The sequence below is a fragment of the Hoplias malabaricus genome, chromosome 12 (genome assembly GCF_029633855.1).
Source record: "Hoplias malabaricus isolate fHopMal1 chromosome 12, fHopMal1.hap1, whole genome shotgun sequence".
Taxonomy (NCBI): domain Eukaryota; kingdom Metazoa; phylum Chordata; class Actinopteri; order Characiformes; family Erythrinidae; genus Hoplias; species Hoplias malabaricus.
This window is the reverse complement of record NC_089811.1, coordinates 36,587,222-36,610,300: the sequence shown is the minus strand read 5'-3', so window position 1 is coordinate 36,610,300 and position 23,079 is coordinate 36,587,222. Positions and strand designations below refer to the sequence as shown.

At 40.3% G+C, this 23,079-nt stretch overlaps 1 protein-coding gene across 1 annotated transcript in view; it reads left to right on the top strand.

Annotated features, from left to right (window-relative positions):
• The window catches only part of tmem198aa (transmembrane protein 198aa), a 42,854-nt gene extending 27,557 nt beyond the window's left edge, over positions 1 to 15,297 (top strand). Inside the window, exons 2-5 of the mRNA XM_066686661.1 lie at positions 5,310 to 5,585; positions 8,124 to 8,699; positions 12,854 to 13,128; positions 13,674 to 15,297. Coding sequence (XP_066542758.1) covers positions 5,429 to 5,585; positions 8,124 to 8,699; positions 12,854 to 13,128; positions 13,674 to 13,826 — 1,161 coding nt within the window. The 5' untranslated portion in view covers positions 5,310 to 5,428 and the 3' untranslated portion in view covers positions 13,827 to 15,297. The remainder of the gene's footprint in view (positions 1 to 5,309; positions 5,586 to 8,123; positions 8,700 to 12,853; positions 13,129 to 13,673) is intronic.
• The last annotated feature ends 7,782 nt before the right edge of the window (positions 15,298 to 23,079 follow it).

The following is a 23,079-nucleotide window of genomic DNA, read 5'->3' as shown; positions in this document are numbered from 1 at the left end:
ATCTTCAACTTACATCTAAGAACACTTTAGAGAAGAGTCTACTCCTCTTTTTTCTGCTCTTTCTTCCAGCCAAGCAACCACCAACAATCCAAAGCAATACTAGATAAAACATACAGAAACGTAGGGCGGCACTATAACGTAGGGTTTGTTTCTATCAGATGCCTTTCTGAGGATAAGGAAAGAAAAATAAATAAATAAAAAAATAAACGAATGAATGAATCTGTCTCCTAGAAACTTTTAATTTGACGCCCGATTCCGAAACTGGGTCTAGTGCTTGGCGAGGATCCTGTTGGCCTTGTATAGATGTATAAAGGTTGATGTGCTGCTTTTTTTCCAGTTCAGTTGTAAAGTAACTTGCTCAGAACCATATGCGTCTTTTATTTAAATGGCAGATGTGTCTGCTGGCTGAGGTAGTTTAGTGTTCCTTAAGTGATTAATGTTCTGTCAGGCTACCATTGCTTGATGTTCAGTTTAACCTGAGCAACACACGCCACACACACACACACTAGCTCTCATATGCATGCATACACACAGAGAGGCCTGGCCTCGTTCTGCTGACATTCTCTCTGCTGGGGCCTCTCTGTGCCCTGTGTAAAATATTCATGCAGCTTTGCATGCTCAATAGGGCCTGTTGTGCTTCATCATGACTGACATGTCATCATGCTGCAGATGAGACCTCAGTTCTCTCTAGCAATGCCCTGCTGAGGAGCTACAGAACTGGAACAGATACAGTGGGGAAAAAAGTGAAATGCCAAAAGAGGTGATTAGCCTCCATAGAGAGAGAGAGAGAGAAAGAGAGTGTGTTATGGAAAATGTTTGTTGGTTACAGAGCTCTTCCTTATAATATTTGAACGGATACAGTCCAGGAAACAATATTTTGGTGAAATCCCACGTCATGCTGCTTCTTGTGTGTGCTAGTTTAGGGTTTCCATCCACCATTGGGGGCTGGGCATGGCATCGGTCCAAATTGATTTGTGTGTGCATGTTGTAACATGAGCCTGTTTGAATACAGCAGCGCTGTAAGGCTGACTGTACATGGAGTGGGGGGAAAAAGGCTTATTTACTTTTACATTTATTTATTGTCACATTCCATATTTGTATTCTCTCTCTCTTTCTCACCCACCCTCACATACTCTTTATGCTTGGTTTGTTTACATGTCTTGGGTGTGAAGAAGATGCTGAAGAAATGTAGCAGGCTAAAGCTTTGATTGGCTCTCAAGCTGTTGCCATGGTGGCAGGCTTGTCTCTTATTTGCAAAATGCTGTATAACCTGCAGCTCCCAGAATTCCTTGGTTGTTATGACAACAGACAGGAAGTGAGACATTGTTATGGTTGCGTAAGAGCGTCTTTTTTTTACGAAAGATGCTTTTATTTCTTTCCTTTTGCAATCTCTTTCGCTACACTCACATTCGTTTTGGTCTTGCATCTCTCTGATGACTCAGAACAGTCACATCCCGTTCCAAATTGCCCGCTGTTTTGATTCCACTTTACACACAGAGTTGTGTTCTGAAGTGTGTTCACTGATCACTAAAGGGCTCTTAAATTTGACAGTCCACTCTGAAAAGCATATGACATTCAAACAAACTCAGAATCCAGATAAGGCCATTTCTCCCAGAAGCTAATGTAGAAAGATGCTTACTAATCTACTGTTATGAAATGTATGTTTTTATGCAGTGGGATAAGGGCCATCGAACAATCCCCATTTCCAGAAAAGTTGTTTTGTAAAATTCAATAAAAACAAAGCCCTTTTCCCCTCATCGCTTTATAGCAGGATTATGACAGAAGTGTCAAATAGTTCTAACAGAACATTTGCGATATTGCAAATAATTAATGTCTGTTATCATTCTTTCCTTGCAGAATGGCTAACAAGTTCTCTGGGGCTCATCTCAGATCATCCCAAAGACAGTAGAAATTTGTGATGTATTCAGAGGTGTCCATGTCTCAGCTTATTTTCATGAAAAATTAACATTGTATTTTTCAAGCTAATGTTGAAATGGACCATCCAGACTGTTATCACTGATGGGGGCAAATGACATTTTTGACAGTACTGACGACTGAAGTAGGAGACGGTGTTGTTCCTTCACTCCCCCCTCCCCCGGTTCTCTTAATGGGCGTGGGGATAAAAACAGCAACCTTCAAGTCTCAAAGCCACTTCTTGAACCATTAGGCCAGTGATGTGCCCTCATATGGCACACTTCTGTGACTGAGATTATGCTTGGGTGGCACAGTGGTGCAGCAGGTGGTGTCGCAGTCACACAGCTCCAGGGGCCTTGAGGTTGTGTGTTCGAGTCCCTCACCGGGTGACTGTCTGTGAGGAGTGTGGTGTGTTCTCTCTGTGTCTGCGTGGGTTTCCTCTGGGTGACTGTGAGGAGTGTGGTGTGTTCTCTCTGTGTCTGCATGGGTTTTCCTCCGGGTGACTGTCTGTGAGGAGTGTGGTGTGTTCTCCCTGTGTCTGCGTGGGTTTCCTCTGGGTGACTGTGAGGAGTGTGGTGTGTTCTCTCTGTGTCTGCGTGGGTTTCCTCCGGGTGACTGTCTGTGAGGAGTGTGGTGTGTTCTCCCTGTGTCTGCGTGGGTTTCCTCTGGGTGACTGTGAGGAGTGTGGTGTGTTCTCTCTGTGTCTGCGTGGGTTTCCTCCGGGTGACTGTCTGTGAGGAGTGTGGTGTGTTCTCCCTGTGTCTGCGTGGGTTTCCTCCGGGCGACTGTCTGTGAGGAGTGTGGTGTGTTCTCCCTGTGTCTGCGTGGGTTTCCTCCGGGCGACTGTCTGTGAGCAGTGTGGTGTGTTCTCCCTGTGTCTGCGTGGGTTTCCTCCGGGTGACTGTCTGTGAGGAGTGTGGTGTGTTCTCACTGTGTCTGCGTGGGTTTCCTCCGGGCGACTGTCTGTGAGGAGTGTGGTGTGTTCTCCCTGTGTCTGCGTGGGTTTCCTCCGGGTGCTCCAGTTTCCTCCCATGGTCCAAAAACATGTTGGTAGGTCGATTGGCGTTTCAAAAGTGTCTATAGGTGTGTGTGAGTAGGTGTCACCCTCCAGGGTGTGTTCCTGCCTTACGGCAGTGATCCTGGGTAGGGTCTGGATCCACCACAATCCTGAACTGGATAAGCGCTTACAGACAATGAATGATTTGTTTTATGTAAGTTGGGAGGCACTGCAAAATGGCCTCTTCATATTTACACCTGCATCGTTATTGTATCATCCACTGTGGCTATGCCAATGCATGTAACTACAATATGACCACAGGAATCTAGCATGCTCCCATGTAACATATACAATTACAATAGGGACGCTACATCTAAAAGTTAGGTTTAAGAAACAATTCCAATTTACCCTACGGTGTGAAGAAAGCCTTATACCCCTAATATTTAGACATATTATTGTGTATTACAATTTCACCTGAAGCAAAGCCTGCCATATTAATTATTTAGGTTTACATCTCATTAGTGGGAGTCTCATTTAGGAGAAATAACACACAACTCGGGCACATGCAGTTCACTACCAGTTCACCTATGCCAACACTAATGCAGATTTCTTGCAAAGATGCATGGTATTCACAGGGGACTGCATTGCTGACAATTACACTGTCCGTGCGGATCTGCAGTGGGAGCTGGAGGGGTGTGTTTAATGGTTTTCACATCTGCCTTTTTAGCATGGGTCAGATTTTCAAACACTCTGCTCCAGATCAAAGAGAGATGTGTGAAGGAGCCTAAGAGCCATACTCTTTGTTTATTACATATTTCTCCACATTTACTGCTTTTCTTCATACATCAGTGTTGTGTTACATGGGAATAGTGTATACACTTTCATAAGACAACTACTATAAAAGAGCTACAAATAATCTACATAATAAAGATACAGAATACGCCTTATAAAACGCACACTTAACCACCTGCTTTATATTATAATTCCAGTATGTATGGATAGTAACACAATAGAAAAGATTGCACTTAATTATTGGCTGTGCAAAAACAGAACATCTCCTGCTAATTAACTACACACACATGCTTTGAATGGCACTTGGAAAGACTGAGATTTTCAGGCTGGCAGAGGAACGTATACAATACAATGAAAATAAAGAGACTCTAACATGAGTTTGATTCTGCTGTACTATTTTCTCTTATTCACTGAAGCAAAAACATCTGCAATACACAGCTGTTTCTCTGTTTAATCTGTGGATTAATTATACATTTAATAACTTACATCTGCTAAAAAATAAAATTAAATCAATAAATAAAAATAATAATAAAAATCTCTTACATACGGGTCAGTTAATTTTCTCTCTTTTTTGCTGTTAGAGTTGTGTTCTAGAGGAAGTAATTTGTCAAAGATGTGCCGTATCAGTCCAGTGATCACCTTAATTAGAATGGGTTTCACTGAAGCAAGTTTTGTGAAATAAAGATTTACAGTTGAATGGATTTACTCCTAGATGTCTTAGATTTTTTGTGTCAAAAAGAATATTGTTCAGTCTTTATGTCTTTTGCTGCTCTGATACGGTTACAGCAAGAAACATTTCCTTTTGGGTAATGAAATATATACCAAACACAAAGCAATCAAGGAGAACAGTCAAGTGGAACACTACAAAGCCAGCACATCACATACTCTGTCATTCTTAGTTACTGTAAACTGTAGTATTTCCTGGTAGTGTGCTGAGAGAAGCCTAAAAGAAATCTCTTACTTAGCCACACAGTGTTTTTAGTTCTGCAGTTAACAAATGTAATTTGCAACCATGTTACAACCATGAAAACATTAGTGAACATTTTGTTTGGACTTGTTTTACAAATATTTAAAAATGTGAACTGTGTTACATTCAAGTCATTTCTGAGTTTCAACTGTTTTGGAGTGTGTTGTTAGCATCAAATAAAAAAATATTTATATTTATAAAACACAATCAAGTTGGTCAGTTTATTTAATTCATTTCTAATAAAGTTCAAGTGAATTAAAAAAAACACACATTCTTATTTTTATTTTCCCAGGAATGGATTTTGTTTTCTTTTTGTTTACATTTTAGTAAAAAATAAATTACAATGGGGTATGAGTTAATGTAATTGACCTCAACCATGTTTTCTACAGTTTGTACAGAAATTATTTTTGTTCGTTCCTCTAGCTCATTATAAAATGTAAAATTTATTAAATCGTAATAAGAAAACGTAAAGGGAACTATTTCCTAACATGATTAGATTCATTGAACTCTCTGTGAAATTATCAGAGTTACCAATACAACCACTGTTTGTCCTAAAGGACCCTTGAAGACCTTCTTTTCTTAAGCAATATTCATGGTAATGCTGTCATGACCAACATCTCCCCCCTTGTTTTTCTCCAGGTGGATCTTGGTAGATGGGAAACGCCTCTTGACCTGGTCTCAACCACCTCACGCCGTTCTTCCCTTCATTTTTCTTTTCCATAAAGCTGTATCCCCGCTTCCCTTTTTATTCCAACATCATGACGTCAACACCCCAGCAGCTGGCCTTTAAACTGGCCCCACTCTCTCAGGACCGTCCACTTAGTTGTGATGAGGAGATTGAACGGCGATATGAGGTGGTCCCTTCTGTCGTCTGCTCCATGTGCTGCCTCTTTGGCATCATCTACTGCTTCTTTGGTAGGTATCATGTTATGATGCTCTGGGTGAATAAGATGATCACTCAAACTGAATTAAAATATCCCTTAGTAGTTTAACAGTAATTGGAATTGCTTTTGCTTTTATCATAGTACAGTTTTCAAGTAAGGTCTGACTGAAGAGTCAGGTGTAGTAGGCATTTCAAACCATATTAGCTTCAGCTCTGAATTCATCAGTGCCTCCTAATGACCTCTCTTTATTATGACATGAATTACAAATGCAAAACAAAAGAATATATTATTTCGTAAGACTTTGTGGAAGACAAACTATGGTTATAAAGACTTGTAGCCTAAAGGAACTCCAGAGGGTGTTCATCTGCTTTATTTTGTTTCTCTTTTTGCCTCTGCATGAAGCAGTACCTCTAATATGTTTGCATCAAAAAACTGAGTTTGCGTAATAATTCTGAGAGATTGACAGTTGGACAGCGATGGCCAGTGCCTGTCCCTCTCTATTAGATAAGCTTCATCACTTTCACTGGACTGTGAAATTTGCTTTCATTCCCACTGAGGGAGAGTCAGAGTGAGTGTGTGTGTGTGAGAGAGACATTGAGGCCACTTCAGCTGTGACAAATAGCGGCTTATAGAGGCAGCCTCTCCAGCGGCACGCTCACGCTCACTGTGTCAAAACAAATACTCTGCACGGAGCAACCTGTCAGATGCACACATCAGGTGATGATGGGTGTAGAGGTTAGATCACTGGAGAGGGACTGTTACAGGCTGTTAACCTCTTTGGTGAACTCTAACACCCTTTTCTATTATTATTTTTTTTCCTGTTTTTTTCTTTGAAGCTAGCTAACACAGAGTGGGTGCCTTTTAGGGGAGTAAATGTGTTTTATTTTATTAGTGTTCCTCAGTAAATCATTCAGGGGCTAATAGCATTTTAGTAATATGGTGCAATTTAGATTTTTATTTTTGAACATACAAATAAGACAGTAGTGAAATAAAGACAAGTCTCTTCTAGGCCGTTTTTTATATAAAAGGAAATAAACTAGAATCTGCATTGGCAGACAGATACAGCATTAGTGATGTGCAAAAATTAGAGACCTATTTTCATAACTTAATCTCTAACCAAAACATCAAACACAAGTGGATATTTAAGGAAGGGGAGGTTACGTGTAATTTACAGAAACAAGGTGCTTGGATATTTTCTGTTGAGACACTTTTTGACAAAGATATTTAAGCAAAAGTAATTACTCTTATTAGGAAATTCATAGACACATAAATTTAATAATAACAGAGGACTGATTTTCAGGTCATATTCATGTTTACAACTGGAAAAGTGTTTCTCCACAATATAAGTTAAATAAACGTGGGAGAAAAAAGCAGGCATAATCTTAACTAAAGACAGTATCTACTTAAGGTCTACGGAGAATTCACCTGGACAAAACTCTTTAAAGTTATTTTTTCTTTAAAAAAAAAAATAAAATAAAATAAAATAATAGAAAGTAACAAAGCCAAATACATGAGGTCCTCGGGTTACGTCAGTCCCGAGTTACGATGTTTCGTGGTTACGACACATCTCCCATTTACTGTATAAAGCCTTGTTTCAACGTAAGTGGTTTTGCGTCGTAAACGTCGTAACGTGAACTTCGTGTGTGGTGTGCGTGGCGGAAGAATACACGGTTACGCGGCTCGGGACCGAGGAGGATAGGTGTTAGGATAGGATAAGTGCTTACAGTATGTTATTTACGTACAGTATGTACGTATGTTCCGACTTACACCGAAAATCGGTTTACGACGCGACATAGGAACGGATCAACGTCGTAAGACGAGGACCCCCTGTATACACAATGTCCACACACATTGGGAGTGTCTGAACATTTCTCCTTATTAATTAAATATGATAGCAAAGATCAAATCAGCTCACCACTGGATTGTAATTTCAGAGTTGTCTATTTGGGAAAAATACTGGAAAACTGAACATTTTTATTTGAATTTGAAACGTTCTCTCTCTCAACACCAAAACTGCCCATGACAGATCAACAGTATTTAAAGCATTTCAATCTTTGAGGGAAAGAAAAAAAGAATCTATACTACAAGAGTGTATGTTCTGTTCTACCACTGTATGAAGACAGCTCAGTGTTTGGGTCTGAAAGAGAATATAACTTTCAGAAATCTGTATGTTAAAGTAACAAAGACACTATGGAATTCATGTGAAACACTGAATAAAACCCTTTACAAAGCATTTCTTAAATGTGAGTGAGTAAGTGTGTGAGTTACAAGTCTGTTTCACAAGGTACTTTACATATATAAAGGAATAGTTTAGAGTCTGAAAAAAAAAGAAAATATCACAACAAATTACACTAAACAATAAAAAATAAGAAAACAATTATAATTTCCTGATAAAATGTTTCTGAATATAGCACAGTGTCGTATGTTTATTAAATATAATAATCTATTATAATAATTTACATATTTGGTTTTAATTGTTAGCTACAGATGTATGTGCTACACTGCATTTCACAAGCTGAAATATCTTTAAATATTTGTAATTAAAAGTGCTTTTCTTCCTTTCTGCCAGGCTATCGCTGTTTTAAGGCTGTGATGTTCCTGACAGGCCTGATGTTTGGCTCCATTATCATCTTCATGCTGTGCTACAAGGAGAGAGTGATGGACACCCAGCTGAGCGTGGAGGCCAGCGTGGGCATTGGTCTGGGCATCGGTACGCTGTGCGGGCTGGTCACTATGCTGGTCAGGAGCGTGGGGCTGTTCATGGTGGGCTTGTTGCTTGGTCTTCTGGTTGCCCTGGCCTCACTGGTGGTCCTGGAGGAGTTCTACCACCCACGGACAGTGTGGCTTCCCCTGGGTGTGCTGCTTGGCTCAGGAATGCTGTTCGCTGTGCTCACGCTCCAGTGGCAGCGCTGCTTCACCACCCTGTCCACCGCCGTCTTCGGCTCAGCTGTGGTCACAGTCACCGTGGACTACTTTGTGGAGCTGTTTGCACTGACCCGCTACATCTACGAACGGGTGAAGGTGTCACCGGCTCGCCCAGTATGTTGGTACACATGGGTGGTGATGGGGGTGTGGCCTGTCCTCGCTGTGCTTGGGGTCCTCATTCAATGGAAAGTGACAGCAGAGGGATACTCACACACAGAAGGTAAAGATCAATTTAAATTTATATTTAAATGGTATTTAAATGGATGAAGGTTCAAGGGCAGATCTTCAGTAGCTTTTATGTGGGAACAGAATTATACCTTGTTTGACTACAGCTGTAAAGGTGTAGGTTGCATCGCATTTATGCAGCCTGTGTTCACTCCTGTGTTCATACAAGGTACAGAGTTGGAGTTTAAAATCACTGGTTTACATTTACATAATTTGTAGTGTTGCACCGATACGGATACATTGATACTGGCACTTAACTACAGTATCGTAACAGCTACAGAGAGCACCGATACCATAGGTGTGTTAGAAATGGCCCACTACTCACTATTCCCTACATGTAGTCCATATGGCACTGTTTGGGATACACCTCATGAAGCAGATACTGATGCGCATAATTTAAATTTGGAGCAGATTATAAACACACTGGGTATTTCACACTACACGACTGCTTTGGTCGATTTTTATGAAAACTAGAAATACTTCACACACACTGCATGACCCCTAACACCCCAACCAAACACACAACTCACTCCTAGGAGATACAGATAAATATGGATGTACAACTCACTGTGATTATTGATTGTGGTATTATTTGTGTAGATCCACAAAGGAAAAAACACAGAAATGTCTTTGGGTCGTGGAGCTGGAGATTAGTAGAATAGCACATAGTTGCGGCTACATTCCACCTTAAATGGTTCGGAAAAAGTGGGCACCGTAGCTTGCACCATTGTTGTCATTTAAGGTGAATTGGAAAATTAGAATAAAGGCTGTAATAGCGTGTTTTGCGGTGCACCAAGTTCTCCTACAGGTAATACTCGTTGTTTAGGGACATGTGCATCCAGCACTATGTAGTTTCCCATAATTTTTCCGTTTAATCCGTCCCCCAATGTAGAGCTCCACTGCACGTGCCTGTGTTTACTTACTGTGCTCTGTCCTCATTGGCTGTTGACGGGACTTGTTCAGCTGTGAGTTGGAGAGTTTACACTTCGTGATTACGTCCAAAAAAATAAAAGTTTGATATGCAGCGACTGTTTGAAACGTGATTTTGAGGAAAAAAAATCATGTAGTGTAACCCCAGCTTAATACATGCCAAAGAACACTGGCAACCGCAAAGAAACACGCTACAACAGGTCAGCAGCAGTCCTTAGAAAGTGCATTTTGTTATGACAGATCTCCTCATGACAGTGTAATCATTTATGTTATGTACACAGTAGGACAGTAGTACTATGCAGGTATTTTAAATTTGAAATCCTGTTTTTTAAACGAACCTTATCTTTTGAGCACTGGTTAATTTAAATCATAATGAGCCACTGCTCATATTCTCCCAATCTGCCAAGTGTGCAGCAACAAAACGTAAGGTGTAGAAGCTTGTTTTTTTTGCTATTTTTGATCACCTCTCTTCCTTCTCTATTCTTGATTTTCTTATTTTGTTTATTTTAATTAGTTATTAGCACGGTGACGCAGCAGGTAGTGTCGCAGTCACACAGCTCCAGGGACCTGGAGGTTGTGGGTTCGAGTCCCGCTCCGGGTGACTGTCTGTGAGGAGTGTGGTGTGTTCTCCCTGTGTCTGCGTGAGTTTCCTCCAGGTGCTCCGGTTTCCTCCCACAGTCCAAAAACACACGTTAGTAGGTGGATTGGCGACTCAAAAGTGTCCGTAGGTGTGAATGTGTGAGCGTCTGTGTTGCCCTGTGAAAGACTGGCGCCCCCTTCAGGGTGTATTCCCGCCTTGCGCCCAATGATTCCAGGTAGCCTCTGGACCCACCGCGACCCTGAATTGGATAAGGGTTACAGAAAATGAATGAATGTTTACAGAGAATTTAAGTTTACAGAGCAGAACTCCATACAAGTGTGTTTTACTCAAGAAAGAACATTTTTAGCATGCAATACAGATCAATTAAAAAAAAACCTACATTTTTAATGTGACATCCCCAGTGCTTGCAGTTAATTTTTCTACTCATTGCATAACATGCACTACATTTCACTGCCAGTTGTCCAGTGTGACTGAGCTGATGAACAGGTCTGAGGATGCTCTATTTCTAACTGCCCTACTTAATCACTTTGTGCGATGCTGGTCCTGTGAAGATCAGTGGTTCTGCTGCATCCCGCATACAAACATACTCGGAGCCGCCGTGGGATACACTGACCTGGTTGTGTGCATCTGAGATTAATACATTTGCTGTTTCACTGCCTTTTCCAAACAAACCCGAGAGTGTGCTGGTCAGGACGACAATTAAAGGATAAAGTGTGAGTGAAATGTGTTTGTGGACACCTTCAGTGCAGGAGCTACAGACAGATGATCAATAAAGTAGATCTTTGAATAATGGGCTAGTAAGTTTCACATCCTTAACAGAGAACACACATACAGTACCAGTCAAATGTTTGGACACACCCACTTAGGGAGGGTTTCCTTTGTTTTGGGACGTTTTTCACATGTTGCGTATGTACAGTACCAGTCAAAAATTGGGACACGTCTTCTCATTCAGTGGTTTATGTTTGTTTTTTATTATTTACTACATTCTAAATGAACGTGGAAGACATTAAACTATGAAGGAACACGTATGGAATTATGTAGTAAACAAAGAAAAGTGTTAAATGAACCAGAATATGTTTCATACTTTCGATTCTTCAAAGTAGCATCGTTTTGCTTTGATGACAGCTTTGATGCAAACTCTCTCCGTTCTCTCAGTCAGCTTCATGAGGTCATCACCTGGAACGGTGTTCAGTCAACAGCTGTGGCCTCGTCAAGAGTTAATCTGTAGAACTGAGAACATAACTCGTGTTGTGCTGAGGTAGGGGCTGGTACGCGGTTCTATACAGCGAATAGCACTATTCCACCGGTGACTAATGAGAAGATTAGTCGGGTACTGTATATTTCTGAGTAAAAGACAGATATAAACTATTGAAATATATTTTTGATCATATTATTTATGCTGATATTTTTAGCAACTGGAAATTTTAGCAAGTGTTCTCCCTGTGTCCGCGTGGGTTTCCACTGGGTGCTCCGGTTTCCTCCCACAGTCCAAAAACACACGTTGGTAGGTGGATTGGCGACTCAAAAGTGTCCGTAGGTGTGAGTGTGTGAGTGAATGTGTGTGTGTGTGTCGCCCTGTGAAGGACTGGCGCCCCCTCCAGGGTGTATTCCCGCCTTGCGCCCAAGGATTCCAGGTAGGCTCTGGACACACCGCGACCCTGAACTGGATAAGCGCTTACAGATAATGAATTAATTTTAGCGATTTAATATAAGTGTCTACTGATGATGATTATCACGAGTGACATGTGGAAAAACTGGAGCGTAATAAGCTGTTTTGTAGTAAACAGATGGGATATCACCTGATGCATCAGTGTTGTCAGATCTGTGCTGCACCTTGAGTCTAGCATACTAAGACATCAGACACAGAAGCGTACCAAGACAAAACAAAACAACACATGAGACCCCAGAATCAAAGCATGTGCAAAAGGTGAAGAAGCTTCAGTGGTGCTGGGGGCAGTTGCCATAACGACAAGCTGGGGCCTCTCTCTATATAGGGGTGGAAACAGGGACATTGATGAGGTAGGTGGGGGGAGGGGTGGAACTACAAGCATGGGATAGGAGGGGCGTGTGTATGTGTGTTAGAAAGAGGGGGCTCATTATGTGAATTCTCTGACAGATGGGGCCCGTAGCTGTCAAGGCACAACAGAGAGACTGAAAGGACAGAAATAATCTGACTGCTTCTAATAATGGCAAGGAACAGAATGCGAATGCTGATTTAGGCATGTGGAACGGCAGAATGTGTCAAAACACTGAATGGTTTGTTTGGCATCACGGGGGTGGATCAGTGTGTGAGATACAGCGAGCTTAGTGTGTCTTTACTTTTCAGGAAAACTGCGAACATGGAGAGGCTACGATGTATGAATGAGAAATGGTCTGTGCTTATTTTTGTCTTCGTAACAGGGTATATGAATAAATGTAAATGATGAACAAGATGGTTACCTTGGTGTGTCTCTCTCTCTCTCTCACCTATGCCTACCACTTATCTCTCATTGTTTCCTTGACAATGGTTGGGTAATGAGCAAGCTGACTCTTTTCTAGCTCGCTCTAAATCTTCCTCTCTGTCTCTTCCCCCCCACCCCACTCCCCTATATTTTTTTTTCTCTGCCTCATGCATAAAGTGTTCATCAGTCACCAACAGAGGCGAGTGCAGCTGATGAAGATTCGTCAGAAGGAGGAGAGGAGGGAGATTCGGAAGAAGAAAAAGAAGACGACAAAGCCGCAGAAACCTCAGCAGCAGCAACAGCAGCAGCATAAGCAGATGCCCAAATACCACCATCCACCTCAGACTAACTCCCACCCCACCATCCCCCCGGTCAAGGCCCCACAGCCAGAGCCCACTTACCGCAGAAAGCCCAACCCCATACGGCGCTATGATGGAGATGTTCTCTCCCCGGTAAACATTCATTTGTCAAACTCATTAGCTCGATTTTTGTTTTTTTTTCCCCATTAAAGCAGTGATGCATAAATCCTTAGTTCATTGGAATGAATGATAATGCAGACCTTTATTAATTGTGGTATCAGTCAGATGTAAACAAAACACATGCTGCTCTCCAGTCAAGGTAATGCTACATGCTTTGCTGCTATGATGCTTGTATCTCTACAGAATCCGTTTCAGGAATGAAAATGTTAATCGGTGCGTCCTTAATTAATTCCCCAGTTGATCCATCTATTCAATAATCTCTATCTCAGCGTTATCAACATTTTATGTTTGTTTTGACACTTATTCAGAGCTAGAAATTATTTGTAGTGTACTTGGAAAACACTTACTCCAATGAAGGCACATTAATAACCTTCATCCTACACTTAGAGTTGTATTATTTTTATTTCAAAAACTAAAAAAAAAAACAGATTTGGAAAGATTCCACCAGCTACAGACTTTTACCAAATTATGCTGATTGCCTCTCATTGTTCTCCTCTCTCACTCTTTCTGTCCTTCAGAGCTATATTCAGCATTTCCGGGACAAGCATGTGGACAGGCGGGGCTACTCCCATGGCAGGCTGATTAGCCGGTCTCATACGGTGGACATGGACTATGACTGTGGCTCTCAGGTGCCACTGACGGCTCATACAGCCCCTGCAGCCAGAGTGTAACCCTGCCCTCTGCTGTTCAGCTGTGTGCCAACCTAACCACACTTCCTTCACCCTACAGAAACTTTTCCTGTTTGAAAATTGAGGCTGAAAGTGAAGTTTTACACTGAGGATCCCCTTAATGGCCCTTACCTGTTGTGTAATAAGTGGTGGATTGAGCCAGTTTTTAATTATTTTTTTGCCAAGACCTTTATTCTGTGCAACTTTGGCTGGTAATGCTTTCTCTCCCTACAATGATTTTTGTGGGCTGCTACTCAGGATGCGCCTCTGACCCTTTGAGACTCTTGGGCCCATTGTCACACTGCACTGTCTGCTGTAACTGCCAGAGTGATCTTATTAATATGGTAACCATTTAAACAGGGACTATTGTTCAGTTCTAGAATGGGACCAACTTTTTTTTTCCATTCACATAAAACCACACAGGTTGTTTAGTAACTGCAGACTTTACCATTCCATTTTGAAGTGAAACCGTTAAAGTTAAGGAATGCACTCTATCAATAAACCGTAATGTTTACAGCAAAAGAAGGGTTGTATGTACATTTACAATAGCAGAAAAAGTGAGTTTCGTTTGGGCTAATGGCCAGAGCTTTTTAAAACGAAGGACTCCTCTGTTCACTCAAAGGCCATTACTGATCCTCTGTTTCAAAGCATGCACAGTAACTGTTGTAAAAGTGAAGTTGGTTTACCCTGCTCAGCCAGTGTATTATGGAAGGGGACATTTGCTTTAGTTCTGAATTGTAATCAGTACTGCTTGAGCAACTGTGGTTTTATGATATGTTTCCTCATTATGTCCCCTAAGGCTTACTCCCATTAGAGCCGCAGGTCTGAGGCGGAAGCGGCAGAGCTCTAATGATGCAGGTAGAACTGTGAACACTTGGGGACTTTTTTTATACAGAAGATTAAAAAGTGTCCTTGTCTACTGTGAAGGTGTCTGTGTGGGTGTGGGGTAGTCTGAAATAAAGAGTGTATGTGTGTGCACATCTGCATGTGTGGATAAAGGGGTCAGACTCCTCATTGATCCTTCTTGAATTCAGCATTTGTTTACACCCAGCTACGCTCTCTCCTGTATATCTCATTTTGGTGGATGAGTAAGAAGTCTTCGTTCTGATGTCTGCATTGAGAAATGCTGAAAGTCTCAGCTCCTCTGTTTACTGTGTCTTTTACCTTGGCAGTGTCCCTCGAGAAGACCTGTTGTTCCTGTACATTTTGTACATTTCGCTGAATGCTGTACATATTCACGCTGTATGCCGTATTACTGCTAGTGTCGTCACCCGTCACGACTTTGTGTTTGTGTTACCTTTCCTAATCAATTTGTGCTTAATTACATTTGAATGATTTAACGTTACGATGGCTCTTTTGGGAGTATTATTTATTTCTAATTTATTGGAAATGTTTAGTTGAACCTTTTGTCTCTAAAACAAATGTGGGGTAATTTGAAGTTGAATGAAGGCATCAAAAGGAAAAAACAAATCTGCACCCATTATCTTGTTGTCTATTATTATTATTATTATTATTATTATTATTATTATTATTACTGCTGCATGTGTTTGTATAAACCTTGGTATGATAAAAGTACTTCTAAAGATGCTGCCTTCTTTATGTCACCAGCGTATGCTTGTGTGTACATTCTTGTTGTGTTTCACTGTTGTCTATTCTGGAGGCCTACTCTATGGTGTAAGTACAGGCTGAAATGCACCTTGCTCGGAAACATGCTACACTTTGTGCAGTCATTACTCCAGGGCATGCATCACCTATAAAGGGAAAATGCACTCAAGTAGAGCTTGAAACCACAGTCTTTTTTTTTCTACTTAAATTTAATTTGTATTCCCCCTGCAGTGCCAGAATTCATTTGCAAACAGTAAAATGAGAAGTCGCATTAATTTAGCTTAGTGTTCATGCTTCTCTTCATAGTTGTGAAATAAGGTGTGATTGTAGATATAGTATAAATTATATTTCAGTTGTGCATGATCCACCAGATCTGCTATTTATATATATATATATATATATATATATATGTGGCAGGATTTCGTTTATTATTTTACCAAGAAAAAAATGCAAACATAAAAGAAACACATTTTTGATTTCTGATAATAGTCTTTCATTACATGATTTTTGAAAGATCTGTTTAGATATTTTATAGCACTCCAAACATCTTCCTATGGAAATGGATGATTAAAAGTGTATTAGTCCATTTCAATTCATTTTCTAAAATTTAGACTGTAAAATATAAACAACTTGATTAAATACGTTATTCAACAATAGCATCAAACAAGGGCCTGAGAAATCTTACTAAACTACTCTCCATTTCAGAGTCCCTGTTGGTGTTTTTGTGGTTTGCCAGCTTGGACACTGGCGGTTGCTCTGACTAGTGCATTAGCGCATTCTAGGGCTGCAACTAAGGATTATTTTGATAATCAATTAATCTGTCGATTATTTTTTTTGATTAATCGATTATTAATCGGACAAAAAGGAAGACAGGCCAAATTTGGTTTCCTGTCTGTTACTAGCGTATTCAGGATACCATCAGTGAGAACAGCTGCTTGCTGTGGTGTGCAGATCTTCAAAACATAGTCAGCAATGCTGGGCTGTTTTTATCTGAGGTGAGAGAGAACGTGTAGATATGAACATACACCTTTTTTAAGTTAATAACCACTGATCTAAAATGCAGGCAAATAGAAATGACATAAATGGATATTGAGTGATGCTGCCATGTGCTGAGAATAAAAGGGAAATTCATCTAACACATGATCAGATATGGTTAAGATATTTAAGATTTTAGAGAAATAATGTTGTAATTGTATAAGGAACACACAACCTGCCATTATTAAAAATTAGCGTTTACATGAAGAATGAACCCAACTGTTACTTTAATTTCATATTTATCAATATTTAACACAGTGTATGTAATGTAAATATACACTTATAATGTAATATACACTTGGCTGTGATACTCAAACATTAACACACAATGCCAGTCAGAAAAGACCTTGAAAAAGGCTTTAAATGTATTATTTTAAAAAATGTTTGGTTTTTTTTTTTTAACTCTGAATGTAACTGCCGCCACATTTAAGGTGGAACGGAAAACTCGCTAAATACAAGAGTGATATAAATTTACTAAAAATGAGACATCTTGTTTAACTACTGTAGCAGGCTCTAGTGACATTGAGTCACTAGAGAGGGGGGCATGCTAAGGCTTTTTCGCTAAACGCGAGTGTAATATTAATGTGCTAAGAAAAACAAATGTTGTTTAACTACTCTAGCAGGCTCTAGTAACATTGAGTGAGAGAAAAAGTAGAATTAACTTACTATACTTAATCTCTTTCACACATAGCTCCAACAGGCTTCATTTTCAGACGCTCATGCAGTGATGTTGTGCTGCCGTGCCATGCGAGATCAGCTGTGCACATTTTGCCCCTAACGCTGTTCCTTGAAGGCGTTAATGTAAAGTGTTCCCATACTTTTGATGACTTGGGTCGTACGTTTTTCTCTCTGCTTGTGCTAACATTATCCTCTGCTGTGACCACCTCCGCCATTTTTCAAACCCTTCCTCCAGAGTTCGTCACGTGTAGCAACTGTACCTATGTGTATAATAACTTAGACCCAACTAATCGATTATTAAATTAGTTGCAAACTATTTTAACAATCGATTTTTTCAATCAGTTGTTGCAGCCCTAGCGCATTCACTGGGATTCTGATAGGTGTATATAGGTAAACTGCAATAATGTAAACTAAAGATATGCAGTGGAGGAAATGACTAACAAGAAGTCCGAAAATCGTACTCATTTTATCATTAAAGAAAGAAAATCAGACAAAACACCAATTCAAACCAAAGCACGGGCTGCTAGGAATCGGCATTATAATTTTTGCTTAACATAACTTGGAATGTCAAATAGAAAATGCAAACTTCTGAGAATTGTAAGAGTGGAAATATATCCCAGGTTTTTTTTTATTTGAAATAGGGCTGGGCAATTAATCGAAATCGACATTCTGAACTTTTAATCTGCATAATCTTCTATATCAGTTATTCAGTTATGTCCCCACTGTGTGTTCATGTACTGTCCCTTTGAACCCAACAGGCTGTAGTCACATGATTCTGCCACATGGAAGCAAAATGGAGGAGAACCTAAACGCCAAGGCCGACCGAGCGACTCGAGCTCGTACCAAAGAAAAACACAGTGTCTATGGTTGGGGCGTGTTTTGTTTTGACTATAATTAAGACAACACTGAACAAAAAGGAGACAAATGTAAACACTGAGAAAAAACTGTTTCAGTGACAATAGCACAATCACTCACCAAATAAACAGTGCTCAAAAAACAAGAGGAACAAGCTCCCGGCAACATTAGAAACACTATCCCAGCTTTAACACTGGAGCATATTTACAGCACAAGCTTCGTCACTGAACTATGGGTCAAAAATACAATAACAAAATAACCGTTCATTAATCGGAATCGTGGTAAAATGTGCAATTAATCGTGATATTGATTTGCGCTCATATCGCCCAGCACTTATCAAATTTCCCCAAAACAAAATGAAAGATGTAATAAGGGCAAATGATGGACATCATAAACACTGAACACAATACAATATTTTGCTTGTGGAGGCTTCTGATTAATTTTGATCTCTTTTACTTAATGACAAATTTGAACGAGAGCTAAATAAATGAAGGGTGGTCTGTAATTTGTATGGTACTAGATATTCCAGTATGAAAAACCTTTGTATAATTCCACATAATGTGAAGTTTTAATAAGAAGCTCTATAGGACTCTATTTGTGAAACAAAATGTACTAAAGATCTTTTCAGTTTAAATGACTTTATAGGTTTGTTTCCTACCCATTACACTAAACTAATTTACAGCTTTCCTCTGAAGGGGTGCTTGAGCTTTAAGCTGTGGTTTCCGTCATCACTCATCTGCCTCAGACAGCAGGCCTATGAGTGATTCACTTTCATGTGTGAGCTCTGAGGTGGTCTAGTCTCTGCTGATGAAAGGATGGTAGCTGGTTTTTAGCGTTATTACACATTCCCAATTACAGCTCAATGTTCAACACCCTGCTGCTAATTGGCCCATGTCCTCTGGAGAATTCTTCTAGAAGTGCCTTCTGAATGTCTGTGTGTGTGTGTGAGAGAGAGAGACAGAGAGAGCGAGAGCACCCTGACCCCTGCTCCTGGCTTAACAACAGCCACACAGCAAGAGATATGGTTTTGTAATCCACCCAGTAATAACAGAGTGAGGGAGGCAAGAGAGATAGTGTGTGTGAGTGTGGATGTTTGTGCCTGACAGCATGTGATAGGCAAGAGATATTTGGTTTTCTTTGAGTATTTGAAGAAAAATAACAAAACTGCCCAAGAAAATGGTGAGTATGCACAGGTTCAAGTACAAAACTACATATATCCATTGTAATTTATTAATTCCACAGCTATAATTATGACAATTATCAATCAATTATAAAATTCAGGTAATGTTTCATCCCATTTGCTGCTCTCCGGTGTGTTTGCTCGCTGGAAAACTGGTCTAGTGTGTTAATGAAACCCCAACTTCAGTAAATGAGTAAAAAAAAAAAAAAAGTGGCTTGGTCATCCGTGCTAAGATACCTCTCTCTATGCTTATGGCAGAAAAACAGCAAAGAGCCCTCAAATGTTGAAGATCATGAAAAAAAGGAGGATATTGCAAAATTCCTGCTCCATAGGAAGGTAATATTGACTTACTTTTGCAATTTCCGATTATTTAGGTAAAATACCAATCTAAATAAAGCAGGAGACTGCTAACTGCATGAAAGTAAAAAGACAGAAATGCTACAAAACTAAATAACTTGAGTTACAAATTAGTTTCTGTTGTAATTCAATCAGCGAATAAAAACGTACAGGCAAGTTAAACTTCAGCTACATATGAACAACAGTTGTCCCCCCCCCCCCCAAACACACCGTTCCACCTTAACAGACACTGAGCCTCTGAATGTAAACAAACCAGAGAGAACTGCAGTTCCCCACAATGGTGTACGCTCCATTTTAGGTGAAGCCATTACTGACACACCTTGAGTAATCACCCTAAAAATGCACTGACAATAGAATAGGACTCTCAACAGCAGGCTCACAAGTATAAGGTCACCAGGCTCACTTCCAAGAATCAGCTACAAAGCATAACCTTCCAGCACTGGACTCATTGAAAATAGTCCAATATCTGTGAGAATTCTGAGCGATTTTTCAGATCTAGAACTGACTCATCTATCATCACTACCTATTTACTGCAATCAAATTCTTATATCAAGATTTCAGTATATTAGAAAGACCTCTTAAAAGATAAAGCTCTTAAATAGTAGAGGTAAAGCACACTATGTTAATAACCTTGATTTTATTTGGATATCTAACCCTTTGGGTACAGTATACTACTACATAAAGGTTCTCAAAGAGTTTGTTATTGTGTTTTTCAACACACCCTCAAGTAAAATCACATTTTTACACTGTTAACATGTTTTTAAACACAAGTAGGCATATTATTGGCAAAATAATCAATCAGAACAATGGCTGAACATTTCTGCTCTGAGATTCCATATCTCCTAAATGTTTCATATGTCATTAATGTGAAGAAGCAATACTGTCAACTTGTAATGAGAGGTAAACTATTAACATGGAGACAGTGACTATCTCTACTGAATGACGTCAACTGTGTTGAATTATACCTAAGCTACTTTTGTTATATCTAAGCAAACATTTGTCTTGGAAATAATTAAAAAACATGTTGTTTTTATAAAAAGAGACTGTTAGGTTTTTGGGATTGTCACCATTTCATACACTTTTCATGATCTTACATTTGTCATTCTCTCTGCATTCATAAAGACAGCAACTAAGTCCCTGAGAAATAATCAACCCAGTGTTCGCGGGACACAGAGGCCAGAGCTGTTATCTTCACCACTTCACGTTCCTTTTCTTAGTCTTAGTTGTGGAGAAGCATATGTAATCAGATGGCAAGGCTGTGGGAAGTGTTCTAAAGGTCAGCCGGAGCTGTGATCGGGGCACTGAGGTTGACTTGTGCTTTGTGTGGATAAGGAGAGGTGATTATGTGCACTGAGAGAGATAAAGGTCATGATGAAGGAAAGATTCCACACACAAGCTCCTGCCGAGGCCTCTGGCCTCAGGGTGTAACAGTTGGCTGCTGAAGTGGAGCAGAAGGGGGAGTTGATTAAAAGAAAAAAGGCCAGACCAGTAATTTGTGTGTGTGTGTGTGTGTGTGTGCGTCTACACCTTTTATGTTGTATTTTGTAATTCATTAAATATAATCACAAATCAAAGGATATGAAGGAAAGCTAATGAAGTAATAATAATAATTTAATTTGTCTCTCTTGCATCATATTACTTTTTACATTTCCAGTACATTCATTCATTATCTGTAACCCTTATCCAGTTCAGGGTCGCGGTCGGTTCAGAGCCTACCTGGAATCATTGGGCGCAAGGCGGGAATACACCCTGGAGGGGGCGCCAGTCCTTCACAGGGCAACACACACTCACGCATTCACTCACACACTCACACCTACGGACACTTTTGAGTCGCCAATCCACCTACCAACGTGTGTTTTTGGACTGTGGGAGGAAACCGGAGCACCCGGAGGAAACCCACACAGACACAGGGAGAACACACCACACTCCTCACAGACAGTCACCCGGAGGAAACCCACGCAGACACAGAGAGAACACGCCACACTCCTCACAGACAGTCACCCGGAGGAAACCCACGCAGACACAGAGAGAACACACCACACTCCTCACAGACAGTCACCCGGAGGAAACCCACACAGACACAGGGAGAACACACCACACTCCTCTCAGACAGTCACCCGGAGCGGGAATCGAACCCACAACAGTGTTTCTTTTGGAATGAAGTGTATCATTAGGACATTTGTCACCCCTTTGCTGCAGTAGCAGCTTTATGCTTTTGACCCTTCTGCTCTAGACTGGATGTGGTAACGTTACTTTGGTGAGTATTGGACTGCATTTATCCACATAAACATTAGTTAGGTCAGGATGATGGTTGATTGTTGTAATGCTGGATCACAAAACATCTCCAATTGATCCCAAATTTGATGGAATGCCAATCACTCTCTCACACATATTCCACTCTTTGAATGTAAAAGCTAATATTCTATTATCTACATAATTGCAATGAGATTCAGTCTCTTTTTTATATTTCTAGGTTTAAACAAACAATCACTGTGGTCTTTTGATTATGTTATCTTTATTATCTTAATGAGAGCAGTTTCTGAATTACTGTTATTACAGAGGTGCTATTCCCAAGCCATGTCATTTTTACCTAGACAGAGCTTTTAATGATTGAGGGTAGACATGATGCAGTGAGTGTCACGGATCACGGGGCGGACTGACAGAGGCGGACACACTTGCTAAAACACAAATACTTTAATCAAAACAAAGAAACAACTTGACAAGAACAGGAAGCAAAATGAAACAACTTGACTGGGAATGACAAAGACTTGACTCGGAGTAGGAAAGAAACAAAACAACATGACTTTGAAAATAAAACGACTGGACTAGAAGAGGGAAAGAGACAACACGACAGGACTCGGAACATAGCAAAAACACGACATGACTAGGGAACAAACAATACAATACAAAATGAACGACAACAGGAAGTGAGGGAAGGGGACTTAAATACACAACACAGACGAGACGCACCTGGACAGATAACGAGGAGGACGGGTTAACACATGACACAGACGAGGAGGCGGAACAAAGGCAGGACAAGGGCGGAGACAAGGACAATAACAGACAAAGCCATGTGCAGATAAAGCACATGGCAGGGACAACAAACCTGACAGGACGAGCGTGACAGTGAGCATCAGTTGTTAAAGGGAACGATTGTAAGTAAGAGTTCTCTCTGGTTGTTTACGTTCAGAAGCTAGGTGTCTGGTCTTGCTAAGAGTTTGCAGTCTCCCGAGTTTGAAGACATTTCAAGCAATTTGAAATAGCATAAATAAGTCTGTAATACCCACTTATGGAGCAGTCATGAGCAATATCCTCATTTTGGTTCATGCTTTTCAACATTTGGAGTTCTCTCTTTTATTCCGTCTTGTCTAAAAAATAATCCAGATGCCAGACAGTCTAGTATAATGGACTGAGAATGTTTTTTTTTTTTGCTTATGTACAGACACTGGGGCTTCATAAACACATCAGACAGGTTTCTAGAATGCAAACTGAGTGTATAGCCAGCAAATGGTGTGGGAATATTTTCTGAATTTTATAAAGTAGGTT